This window comes from Phyllostomus hastatus, unplaced genomic scaffold (assembly GCF_019186645.2).
Source record: "Phyllostomus hastatus isolate PE091 unplaced genomic scaffold, TTU_PhHast_1.1 phas_contig_159, whole genome shotgun sequence".
Lineage (NCBI taxonomy): Eukaryota > Metazoa > Chordata > Mammalia > Chiroptera > Phyllostomidae > Phyllostomus > Phyllostomus hastatus.
In genome coordinates, this window is record NW_025333640.1 from 2,290,946 (window position 1) to 2,304,547 (window position 13,602).

The 13,602-nt window shown below is 43.9% G+C and overlaps 1 protein-coding gene across 1 annotated transcript in view; it reads right to left on the bottom strand.

Annotated features, from left to right (window-relative positions):
- The window catches only part of CHAF1A (chromatin assembly factor 1 subunit A), a 31,461-nt gene extending 18,973 nt beyond the window's left edge, over positions 1-12,488 (bottom strand). Inside the window, exons 1-3 of the mRNA XM_045831167.1 lie at positions 12,210-12,488; positions 9,705-9,755; positions 7,769-8,625 (exon numbers count right to left, since the gene is read on the bottom strand). Coding sequence (XP_045687123.1) covers positions 7,769-8,625; positions 9,705-9,755; positions 12,210-12,261 — 960 coding nt within the window. The 5' untranslated portion in view covers positions 12,262-12,488. The remainder of the gene's footprint in view (positions 1-7,768; positions 8,626-9,704; positions 9,756-12,209) is intronic.
- Between the last annotated feature and the right edge of the window lie 1,114 nt (positions 12,489-13,602).

Below are 13,602 nucleotides of genomic sequence, written 5' to 3' on the forward strand. Positions count from 1 at the left end.
GCCAAGTCCCTGGTTGGGTCACAGATGAGAGGCAACCAATCAATGTCTCACTCACACATCAATGTTTCTCTCCTTCTTTTGTCTCCATTCCTGCCTCTCTAAAAAAATAATAAAACAAACAAATAAATAAATCTAGATTAAAAGAAGAGGGAAGAAAAGGAATGCCTAAGGGGGATAAAAAAAAAAAGGAAGAGGGAGGCACAGGTAGATACATTGTGCCTCCTCACACAATCAAAAGAGGGACGCCAAAAATTTAAAAATAAAAAACAACCAAAATGGACAGAAAATCAAAGTGTATTAAAGTCAGACAACTAAGAAGTTAAAGAAGACACATTCATACATTCACCCAGACCAGTAAGAGGGGTGGAGACAGGCAGCTTGGCGGAGAGGACTCGCAGCAAGGCAGCAGCTGGTGGACCGGTAGTCCCACATTCATGTGCAGGTACACCAGGAGGAACAGCTGAGAAGCGAAACAGACCATGCAACATGGGGTCCCAGCATGGGGTAATAAAGCCTCAAACCACTCATTGAAAACACCGGTGGGGGTTGAGGCAGCAGCGGGAGAAACTCACAGACTCACAGGAGAGTTTGTTGGAGAGACCCACAGGGTATTGGAACGTACAGAAGCCCACCCACCCAGGAACTGGCACCAGAAGGGCCCAATTTGATTGTGGGTACTGGGGGAAATGACTGAAAACTGTCAGAGAGCAGAGCAAGCACCACTGTTCCCTCTTCGACCCCTTTCCCTCACAGTGTCACAACGCAAAGCAACGCAGCACAGCTACATCAGTTGCCCTGCCTTGGTGAACACCTAAGGCTCAGCTGTTACTATGTAACAGGTGCACTGGGGTGGGGGGGAGAAGGCCCAAATGAAAGAACAGATCAAAGCTCCAGAAAAAATACAACTAAGCGACCAAGAGATAGCCAACCTATCAGATGCACAGTTCAAAGAACTGGTGATCAAGATGCTCACAGAATTAGTTGAATTTAGTCGCAAATTAGATGAAAAAATGAAGGCTATGCTAAGTGAAATAAAGAAAAATGTACAAGGAACCAATAGTGATAGGAAGGAAACTGGAACTCAAATCAATGTTGTGGATCAGAAGAAAGAAACAACCAAACAGAAAAGAATGAAGAAACAAGAATTCAAAAAAATGAGGAGAGGCTTAGGAACATCCAGGACATCTTTAAACATTCCAACATCCGAATTATAGGGGTTCCAGAAGGAGAAGAGGAAGAGCAACAAATTGGAAACTTATTTGAACAAATAATGGAGAACTTCCCTAATCTGGCAAAGGAAATAGACTTCCAGGAAGTCCAGGAGGCTCAGAGAGTCCCAAAGAAGTTGGACCCAAGGAGGAACACACCAAGGCACATCATAATTATATTAACCAAGATTAAAGATAAGGAGAGAATCTTAGAAGCAGCAAGAGAAAAGGAGACAATTACCCACAGAGGAGTTCCCATCAGACTGTCAGCTGATTTCTCAAAAGAGACCTTACAGGCAAGAAGGGGCTGGAAAGAAGTATTTCAAGCCGTGAAAGGCAAGGACCTACATCCAAGATTGCTCTATCCAGCAAAGCTCTCATTTAGAATGGAAGGGCAGATAAAGTGCTTCTCAGATAAGGTCAAGTTAAAGGAGTTCATCATCACCAAGTCCTTATTATATGAAATGTTAAAGGGATTTATTTAAGAAAAAGAAGATAAAAATATGAACATTAAAATGACAGCAAATTCAGTTATTAACAACCACACCTAAAACAAAAACAAAAGCAAACCAAGCAAACAACTAGAACAGGAACCACAGAAATAGAGATCACATGGAGGGTTAGCAACAGGGGAGTGGGAGGGGGAAAAAGTGCAGAGAATAAGTAGCATAAATGGTAGGTAGAAAATAGAAAGGGGAAGGGTAAGAATAGTATAGGAAATGTATAAGCCAAAGAACTAACATGTATAACCCATGGACATGAACTAAAGGGGTGAAATGTGGGTGGGAGGGGGTGTGCAGGGCGGAGGGGAATAAAGGGGGGGAAATGGGACAACTGTAATAGTATAATCAATAAAATATATTTTTTAAAAAAGGAAAGGAAAATAAAAGACAGTAATAAAAACTAACGCAATGTGAATCAAATAAAGCATGTTAATGGGCTGGATTCCTGTGGGCCACCAATCTGTGGTCTTTGCCTGGTGCAGTTCTGCTTTTTACAATGTAGAGTGAAAGCTCTAGAATAGAAGATCAATGTGCCAGAGGAGGCAATCTGACCTAGAACCACTGTGTTCTAGAGCTTAACGTCCTCTATCACCCTGCCTCAAACTGAGCATGGCGACAAGGACTTCTCAAGACACACGACTGGATTCATGCATGATGTTGGCCAAATGGCCCCAGATCAAAATATGAACAGGAGTTTAGACTACTGGCTCAAGCTTCCTCCAGAGCAGGGAGCCTTGACAACCAAACTTGCTTAGGTTGAAGAGCAGTGGGGAATGAGTTCAGACTTGGACAGGCAGCCAAAAAATGTGGCTGAAGTGGAGCTGGTAAACCAAAGGTCCGTTTCTGTTAAGATGGCCTGACGTGTTGACAAAACCATTTAGCTGTGATTTCTCCATCTGGGGAAGCCTCTGCCCTGACTATGAACTCTTACAGAATAAAACAGATCAACAGATCAACAGTCTCATCCTTCTTATTTGGCATACCAAGTTCTTTCTGGACTCAGTCTTTTTATAGGAAAGGGTTGAGCAGTCATCTGAAAGACATGTGTTGTCAGGAACTCAAACGCCACTGAGACTGTGCCCAAGTGAGCATGTGCCAACAGAAATGCCAGTTACCAAAACCATCTCCAAGATCTTAAGGAAAAAAATAAAACAAAAACAAACAAACAAAAAAGCACCTGTCTGTTCAGAATCCACTTTGCCTGCCAAGTTTATGGGCTTCCCCTCCACAGTAAAAGATTTAACAGCAAATTTTTTTTTAAAAGATTTTGTTTATTTATTTTTTAGAGAGAGAAGAGAGGGAGAAAGAGAGAGAGAGAGAAAGAAACATCAGTGTGTGGTTGCTGTGGTCATGGCCTGCAACCCAGGCATGTACCCTGACTGGGAATCGAACCTGCGACACTTTGGTTCGCAGCCCGTGCTCAATCCACTGAGCTACGCCAGCCAGGGCCTCTAACAGCAAAATTTTTACTTTTGCTATATCATTGCTCTTTGTGCTCAAAGATTATAGTGAATATGATTGTCAGATTCCTATATAAAAGTATTGGGGGCAGGCAGGGAGGGCACATTTAGTCTTGCCCATACTTGTGGAATTTCAGCTGCAAAATCTAGTGCCTTTTACATTGTTTCTCCTTTGCTGTGAGTCTGGGAATACTAAAATTAACATGACTATCAGAAGCCTCCTTAATGATATCCAACAACCTCAGCAATTACAATGTAATATAAAACCAGTATCACTACTGGCCCTGGCTGGGTAGCTCGCTTGGTTAAAGCACTATCCAAATACACCAAATTTGTGGGTTTGATTCCTGGTCAGAGCCCATACAAGAATCAACCAATGAATGCATAAATAAGTGGAATAATGAATGGATATTTATATATACATATAATCGATCAATCAATCAATAACATAGAACAAAACCAGTTCCTCTACTGCTTTACCAGACATTTGGGAGGACCTCATTGATCTGATACAATTTATCTTCGTGACATGGCACAAATATCCAGAGAACTCTCTCAAAATCATGTGCTAGCCCTGGCTGGTGTGCCTCAGTGGATTGAGTGCCAGATTGTGAACCAAAGGGTCGCTGGTTTGAGTCCCAGTCAGGACACATGCCTGGGTTGTGGGCCAGATCACCAGTGGCGGGGGAGGGGGGCACGCATGAGAGGCAACCATACATTGATGTTTTCTTTTCCCCTGCTTTCCCCATTCTCTAAAAACAAATAAAATCTCAAAAAAAAATTTCGTGCCATACATTTTATCTATCTGGAACATAGCCGCCAAAAACAAGACCCAGGATCCCTGAAACACATACCAACTACCTCCAGTCATGGCAGATTTAACTGTGTCTGCACATTAAAATTCCTAATTTTATTCAGGAGAATCCTCTCAGAGCCAATTCACTCTGGAGATCTAATTTCTAAACTCAAAGCAGACAAACAGGGAATGACAGGAGGAGATGCTGGTTTGGATGGGCTCAGAAGCAGCATTTAAAAAACCTAACAGCAGGAGAGAGAAGGCAGAGAGAAAAGACACACCCAAGTTGGTCCAGCCACATTTCAGGGCAAGTGGGGAAAAATTATTCAACAACAACCTGCAAAATTACTGACTGAACAGCCTCAGAAAACAAGTAGAAGGAAATTCATTACAATTATTGTTCTGTCAAGGCAAGAATTAGAGACAACAGAAATATCCATCAGTGAAGCTGACTTTGTGAAGTGCAGTACATCCACACTATAGGCAGTTAGAGATACCTCTTCCCAATCCAATATAAAAAATGAGGCATCTTCCATTGAAAAATAAACAAATTTACGGTATACATTCACATAAAATGATACCATGTATTCCTAAGTGATCTCTCAAATATACCATAAATAGAAGGTGATAATAATGACAACCTGGGGGAGAAAAAGAGGGCCAAAAAGGACTGCCATATTTTAATTAAAAAAAAAAAAAATCCTCACCTGAGGATGTTTTTTGACGAGAGAGAGAGAGAGAGAGAGAGAGAGAGAGAGAGCGAGAGAGCGAGAGAGAAATATCCATGGGTTGCCTTCCATACACACACCCAGACCAGGGATGGAAACCAAAAACTTCGTATGTGTCCTGATTTGGAATCAGACCTGCAGCCTTTTAGTTGTTCAAGATGATGCACCAACCAACCACCTGAGCCGCTTGGCCAGGACAAGAATTTTTTGTCTTTGTTTGTAAAGATTTACTTATTTATTTTTAGGGAGGGGAAGGGAGGGAAAAACAGAGGGAGAGAAACTTTAATGTGTGGTTGCCTTTTGCTTGTCCCCCACTGGGAACCTGGCCTGCAAATCAGGCATGTGCCCCAACTGAGAATTGAACTGGTGACCCTTTGGTACGCAGGCCAGCACTCAATCCACTAAGCCACACAAGTCAAGGCAAAAATTTTTTGTTTAGTATGGAGAATTTAATACTTGTAAAATTAAAATTATATGGGAAAAAGTTCCAGCAATCTGGGCTTATCTGTACAGAAGCAAGGCAGAAATTCCAGTAACACAACTGTGTCAACATTTTCATTGTGGGATATTTCATGTATCTCATTGCCAACATGCTTGGGAAATGGTCGTAATGCTAAAAAGCCCTAATGCTAAATAGAAACTCTTTAAATTAGTCAAAAGACTCTGCAATTATCTAAAAACACGTTCTAAACTATTGTTTTTCAAACCGAGAGTCTCTGGGTGTCTGGGAAGGGACAACAAGACCTGCATTTTAACAAGGCTCCCCACAAAGAAAATGAAACCCCTAAAACAACAACACAAAAGAAAGGAGTTCCCAAACACAGAGGTACCAACTCCAGGACTAACAGAGTGCAGTAAAAACCACACACGTTACGGGGTAATAGGAAGCAATCTGTAAGCTTCCAGCCAGTGCCTACAATCTGAAAAGGAGGTGGAGGGGAAATGGAAAAACAAATGTGTTCCCCACAGTAATAGGGATCAGGAAAATCTCAAATGCCAAGGCAAGGAAAGCTGACTGAATTGCATACCAACCACAAAAGGCACAAGCAAATCAGGAAACCCAGTACTCCCAAAAGGTAAGGAGATAAACTGTAAAGCAGTATGTGTATGTGTGTGGTTGGAGGTGGTCTTCAGCTCTGCACTCAGGGAGTCCTGCCATCAGAGCATCCAGATGCTCCTGATAATCACTTCACTTCACTCTCATACCTCTGGTGTCACCCAATATCAGGGGGCTCCATTTCCACTCTTGCCATGGAAGGGCCCATCTGGGGTAGTTTTCTGCCACAGGCTCTGCAGCAGCCTGAGCCTTCACCACTTGCAGTGTGAATTTTTTGCTAAGCTACGAGAACAATACCTTCCAGAGCACTTCAAAACTCCAAGCCTGTGCTAAGAGTAAGAACTAGCATCTCAGATGCAGGATTTCCCAAACTGAGCACATTTGGGCCAGTGGACAGAAGTAAAATTGTTTCATGACAATGCCCAACTCTGTGACCTCCCAATTCTCAGGCTTGGCTATGGGCATAAAAATATATTTAATGACACTATTAAGAATGGAAAAAGCCCCAGATGCTGTAGCTCCGTAGATTGAGTGCTGGGCTGCGAAGCAAAGGGTTGCAGGTTCGATTCCCAGTCAGGGCGTATGTCTGGGTTACAGGCCAGGTCCCCAGTAGGGGGTGCATGAGAGGCAACCACACATTGATGTTTCTCTCCCTTTCTCCTTCCCTCTCTTTAAAAGTAAATAAAATCTTTAAAAAAATGGAAACATGTGTAATGTCCTGTTCTCCAGGCTAACCAGCTATGACACATCATGTGACTTACTAGTTCTATAAAGGATTACAAGCAGCCCAGAAGGACTTCAACTACCTAGATGGAAAAAACAGTACAGATTACAGCAAGAGGGACTCACACTCTGCCTCTGAGAGTGTGAGTAATAGCTCAGTTGGAAGTTTAAAAATGTGTATTTGTCTGCCACACTGAGAAACTTAGAAGAAAAAAAGCTTGCTCCACTCTTGATCTTTTATGAACCTACATAGAAAGCCATTTTCTCCTATACTCAAGAGATGAAAAACAGGAGATGGAATCTGCCCTGGCAGGGCAGCTCCACTGGTTAGGTCGTTGCCCCAGTATGCCAAAGCTGTAGGCTCAATGCCTGGTCAGGGCACACACAGGAAACAACCAATGGATGCATGAGTGGGTGGAACAACAAATTGATGTTTTTCTTTCTGAAGAAAATAAATAAATAAGTAAATAAGTGGAATCATCTAGAAAAATAATTAATTCTTCAGAGATTAAAGTTCAGAAGTAATCAAAGTTGATGATTTATTGTCAAATTAAGACCCACCCCAGGATCCAATTTTATATGTGTATGAAATTTCACATACATATAAAATTGGAGAAACAAACAAAAATTACGTAAAACCAAAACACTGTTAGACACACTTCAGGATTCTTAATGGATTTTTCCAGTTTTACCCACAACACCTCAAGGATAGGTGAGAACACTGACATTTGCCACTGTACTAATCAGAAACCAGTGACAAAGCCATCTTCCTGGGGTCCTTAAAAACGGATGGCCATGCTGACAAGAGCTGACTCTACAGAACTCCCCATTTTAGTCCTCCTGCTGCTTTGGGGTCTCTTCACCAATGCTGACTCTTCACCACCCACACCCTCACAAGTCTGTGTGATAACAAGAAGGAATGGAGGGAGCTGAAGCTAATGCCTGACACGGAGGATTACCGTCTCCTGCTTACTGCCATCATTTCCTAAAGTGGCTGGACTGACCAACCACTAACTAGGTGTGAACAACAAAGGCTACCAAAACGGCCTGGACATACTAGTGAGTAAACTAGCCACCAACCCATCTCAGTGTACAGTACATATCACTGAATACCTATAATAGTCTTTAATATCAGGGAAAAAAATCGAAATTCTGCACCAGAAGTTACAAGACTTAGTTTGCTGTCCCACACACTCGACTACTAACCACAGGAGGACACTGTCCCCATGTGAAAAGGGGCCAGACTAGAGGTGTCATCGACCCTGACATGCTGAGATTTGAGGAGATACTCACTCTGCGGACAGAGGTGGGGGTTGGGAAGGGACTAGGGCTGCTGTGCTGATTTTCAGAAGCAGACCACCCCTCAGGTGAGCTGGTAGGAGAGGAAGAGCTCAGAGACGAATGGCTGAGGACAGAATCTTCTTCAGGACCAGAGTCCAGCATCTCACTCTCAGAGGGCATGCCCTGGTCCAGAGGGGTCGATGGAGACTCAGCTGCAGGTTTCATACCCAGGATATCCTGCAAGACCACCACGGGCACCTTCCTTTTGAACAAGATGTCCCCGGCTTCACTCCAACCGTCCTGGTCCTGCTCTGAGCATATTCTCAGACCATCTGTCAATGTGGGGCAGCTTTGAGGTGCTTTCTGCCTGTCTCTGCTCCTCTCTGTGTCCCCTAGGCCAGCACCCTCCTCCTCTGTTTTGTATGGAATGGCTAAAAGAGTCTCCTCAGGAAATGCCAGCTCATCCTTCTGACTAACCTTCGGCAGCAGCCCCTCACCTTCGGCTTCTCTGACCCCATTTACAGCCTCCTTCAAGGAGGGATAGGCTGCAGAATTCAGTTTACTGTAGGTCACAATGTCCTTTGGTTGGTCACTGGAGTCTTCTGTCAAATCGATGACTGTGGTCTTGCCAATATTTGTTTCGACTCTACTTCCTAAAAAGTTATCTAAGGGACCCTTCTCATTGACAAGTTTTGGACTAAAATCTATGTCAGAACCCATATGAAAATCGTTCTCCAAGTTGTCCAAAGAGGCTTCTACATCAGAGACTTGACTTTGTGCAGGAGCACTTGGAGAGCTTCTTCTGTTGTCTGACCCGTCCTTGGTTTTCTCCTTTGGGGCAAGATTCAGGCGCTTGAAGGGCAGACGAGCTGAAACGAAGAGAGGAGGCTGTCTTTACAGTGTAAGTGTGAAGACTGACAATCGATCGATACTTTAACATTCCACAGGCTACAAAATGATCAAACTTTGCCCTTGCCAGTGGCTCAGTTGATTGGAGTGTCCTCATGATAGGTTGTGGGTTTGATTCCCAGTAAGGGCACATACCTGGGTTTCGGGTTCAATCCCTGGTCAGAGCGCAAATGGGAGGCAACCCAATCAATGCTTCTCTCACACCAATGTTTCTCTTCCTCCCTCCCTCCCTCTATAAAAATCAATAAACATATGCTCAGGTGAGGGTTTAAAAAAAAAAAAATAATAATAATAAATAAAAAAGATCAACCTTAGTGGGCTTGGTGGCGGGCATTTTCATTTTATAAAGCAATCATGCCCTTGGATCCTATGGTTTGGCCCTAATTGTTTAACCTCAGAAGACTGTTGCCCTTAATACAACTCTTACCACCACCAAACCTGCTATCAGTCGTCACGAGAGAAGGCAAACTGCTACAGGGGAGAACTAGAAACCAAGCTTTAAAAGCCAGAAACCATGTTTTTTAATACAATCCAGCCACTAATCTGGCCTCATTGTAAATGTACTCCCTTTTTTACACAAAAGGTCTTGGGACATTTATTTTCCTATACAACAACGCGGTTCAACTGGGGCAGCTGGGCCCGCCAAAGAACATCTAGCAACGTCTGGAGACATTATTGGTTGTCAGAGCTGGAGGGAAGAGACCAGAGATGCTGCCAAAATCTCTACAATATATAAGACAGACCCTCACCACCGAAAAATTACACAACATCAATAGTGCTGAAGTAGAGAAAGGCTGCTGTAAAGGCAGTGACTTCTGGATTTGCTCCTAGGAAGCCAGGGAAACGGTAGTGTAATAAAATGAGTGCCCAGGCTTCCAAATGTAAAGTGCAATTGTTCTTCTTCCTTCCTATCCCCTTGATACTGCTGCTAAAGACTTCAACAGATGACCTCTGCTCCAGGGAAATTAAAAATACAATTGAGATAACAATGAAAGATATAAATTAGGAACAAATATTTAACCCATTCCCAGAAAGTTACCTTGTATTAACTTCTTTACTGGAAAAGCCGGTCTGTCTTTGCAATCCATTGCTATGAATAAAAACGTCAAAGGATAAGTTCTTAAATGCTGGAAATAATGAAGCAGCAAATGCATAAGTAGCACCCATTATGTACCAAGTGGTTATCCAGTTCGAGTGACTGCCAACCTCACCCCAGGAAGTTGGCAATGTCTGGGGACACTTTTGGTTGTCATGCCTTGGGGGAAGGGTGCTACACACATCTAGCAGGTAGAAGACAGGGATATTGCTAACATCCTACAATGCACAGGACAGCCCACCATAACTAAGAGTTAGTTATCTGGCACAAAATGTTAATAGGTTAAGAAATCCTGCCCCGAACACTGTCACACCTTCTTGGTTTATTTTCCTTGTGGCATTTATTGCTCTGAAACTTATGTTGTTTATTATGTCTCCCCCTGTACAGAATGGCAGCTCTGTGACGGCAGGGACACTTCTTCTATACTGTGCCTGGAGCACCTAACTCAGGGTCTGGCACACAGGGGGAAATCAATGAATACAGTAACAGCAACAATGAAGCAGGGAGTAAGTAAAACTGGTGATGAAAGAAAACACTGTATCACTGACATCACCATTAATAGGGCCTCAAAACATCCACCTTCAATTCAACCAGCTCTACAAAGTTAGAATAGTGTTTATTTTCCTTTTAAATAAGAGTTTATGAAGGTAATACAACTTAAGCATTTTGAACTTGCCAGGCAGGAAAAACTGAAGCGTTGTCAAAAAAAATAAGGAAAAATGTTTTCCTGCACCAAAAAAACTTAAGTATCTAATAATATCAAAGCTGATGCAGAAATGGCCATAAATATCTTTAAGCTCATACCTGCCAGAAGAGGTGGCTTGGAAAAATATAGTTGATTTTTGGCAATCTACTTATGCTTTATAAAAGATATGTACAAGTGAATATTTTTAAAAAGTAGACCTGGTTTTCTGAAAAAACTCAGCTGTCCATAGGTGAGGCTGCCTTCCCCTCTTCCAAGCTTGAAATCTAAGGAACCCAAAAAGCTCATACTTCCTTTTTACCCCTTTCAATACAGTATCATTCTCAAGTTTTCAGTTACCAAAAAACATGGATCCCACCCCCCCCAACTGAAGGATACACAATCCTTAGCCACTTAAACTTACTTTTAGGATCATCACAAGGATTTGTTGGTGTGGTCCTGAGCCACCAGCTTTGATGCAAGCAGTACATAAGTGACCTGAGCCCAGAAGCTACCTCAGACCAACCGAAAAACAGTCCATCCAGGGATATGGACTGTTCAAAAGCACACACACACAATTAACGCACACTTGCATACAAACTGACCATAGTTCTCTATTCTGATATCACATCCCTCCTAACTTCATTTAGTGGTAAACTATACTTTCCTTTTACAATAGTATGGTCATAGCAGGTATGCTTTTTTTACTTTTAAATAAACATCCCCACTGGGTCAAATGACTGTCCATGACAATCAGTCCACCTAACTTTATTTGAATTTTACTTTGTAAAATCCCCAAATCTGAAAACAATTACCGCAGTGATTCTGCCATTCCCCCCGCCCCCATGCCCCTGGCAATGTCTGGACACATCTGGTGTCACAACTGGGGAGAAGAGGTTTCTACTGGCATCTAATGGGTGGAGACTGGGGATACTGCTTGACACCCTCAAGTGCACAACAGGGCCCCGAATGTCATTAGTGCTGCGGTTGAGAAACCCTCAATTAGTCTAGTTAATGTCCCTGCCAATCTTTAATTCAGTCAACACATACCTAGTGAGCATCTACTATGAACCAGCATGGTGCCAAGAGCTAGGGATAAAATGGAAGTCAAGCAGGAAAGAGCGCAGTCTAGTTTTCCTTGGTTCACCCTATGTTTCTGAGGCCTCCTAGGTGCTGGAAACCCCATCCCAAGACATAGGGAAGAGAAAGGTTTTCACCTTGTATATTGGACAGGATCAGAAATCCGGGAGTCTCAGCTTCCTGACAATACCTACCACCCAGACCTCTTACCTGGGCTTGCTCGGACCCACAGAAGCAGCCGCTCTGGTCCCGGAGCCCATGTGACCCCGGGCCTCAGTTTCCCCACCCAGCCAGAGGGTCTCTGCAGGTTCCAACTTGCTCTGAGAACACAAATGCAACCTCCAGAGCTGGCCCTTTCGCCTCCCTGGATCTCGGTTTTCCCTCCCGGCCACACAGACCCCTCACTGCAGAGAGCCCTTAACAAGAACGAACTTAACTCAAAAGCACGGGGCCGGGGGGGGGGGGCGGGGAGGAATGGTCCCGGTCGCAACAATAACGATAACGTCAAGGAGGAAGCCTTTCGGATCGCAATGCCCTTTCTCGGAATTGTAACGACCTCACGAACTAAACACCAGGCACAGAGGATCGGCCGGAGCTGGGACGTCCTTCTGCCCCCAACCACTGCCTCGGCCCACACAGGCCGCTCGCCGCGCCCCCACTGCCTCTCCGCGCGGGACCGAACCGACCTGTGGCCGCTCCCCTGGCGCCCGGCGCCCCGCACTCCGGCTCCTCCAGCATCGTTCCGGCAGCGGCTCAAGGTCCTCTCAGGCGGCGGAGGCGCGGGCTCCGGTCCGGCAGCCGCCGCTGCTCGCCCTCCCGCCCGCGCCGCTGCTGCCGCGGCCGCCGCGCTCGTATTTGGCGGGAACCGCGGCGACCCCTGCAGCCCGCGTACGGATTGGACGAGGCTGCATCACGTGACGTCCCGCCCAGGGAAATAGGCACCAAAAGGAGCATCCTCGCGAGATCCGTGGCTTCCATTCCTCCCCATAGCTGCCCTATTGATATTCCCGCAGAGGAGCGGGCTTTCCCTTAGCGGCCTGATGGGAAGAAGGTGTTCTGCGATTGGGGACGGGAGATGTCAGGCCAAGAAATCGCCACTGTGATTGGCTAAGTGTGTGAGATATGATAGGTCTGTAGGAGAGAGGACGAGGTTTTCACGTCTAGACGAAACTTTTTACGTAGGGCACTGGTGACAATCTGAAACTGCGATTTAGATGAAGACTGAAGTTTTTAATTTATCCTAATTGGACATCGGCTGAATATAGCAACAGCAACAAGATTATAAATTACTTTTCATATGAACAAATAATAAAATCTGGGCAGCGCTTTAAAGAATTTGATATGCTGTAAATATATTCAGAGGAAACAAATGAAATACATGTTTCTGATTTAATCATGAGGATTTTTGCACACGCTGTTTCCTCGCCTAGAAAACACTTTCCCCAACTCTTTTCCTGGCTAATTTCTACCTAACTTTCAGATCTTAGATTGACAAGTTTTCTTCCTTACCCCAAACAAATGCCTACAACTTTCTTTCTTCTCTTTCTTTTCTTTCTCTTTCTTTCTTTACTTTCCTTCCTTCCCTCCCTTTCCTTTCTTTCTTTTCTCTCTTTCTTTCCTTCTTTTTTTTTTGTAAGCAGTCATAGGTTATGTTTGTTTGCATGTTATTTGATTAATGAATTAATTTGTTTTTGTCATTACCTCCATGAGGACATGAATCATTTACCACTGTATTCCCCAGGACCTATCAACGACTGATACATTAGTAGGTACTCAATGAGTGTTTGCGTGGATACATAAATATTTAAGTGGACTGTGTAATCATGTGGGTTAATGGTCTCACAGAACAGAGACCTTCAGTGTCAACCTGCAAGTCTTACAAATAAGTTTTCTTCACCACAAATTTAATCTCAGGCAGAGCACAAGTGAGAAGATTTAAGAGTGAACCCAAATCAGTAGAATTGGTTGGAAACAGTATGGGGACACTGAGAATTTGGGGACGTCCGCTTGGGCTAGTCGTGTCTTACTCATGGCCTCAGTTTCCACATATGAACCATAAGAAATGTTTCCTTCTCTTTG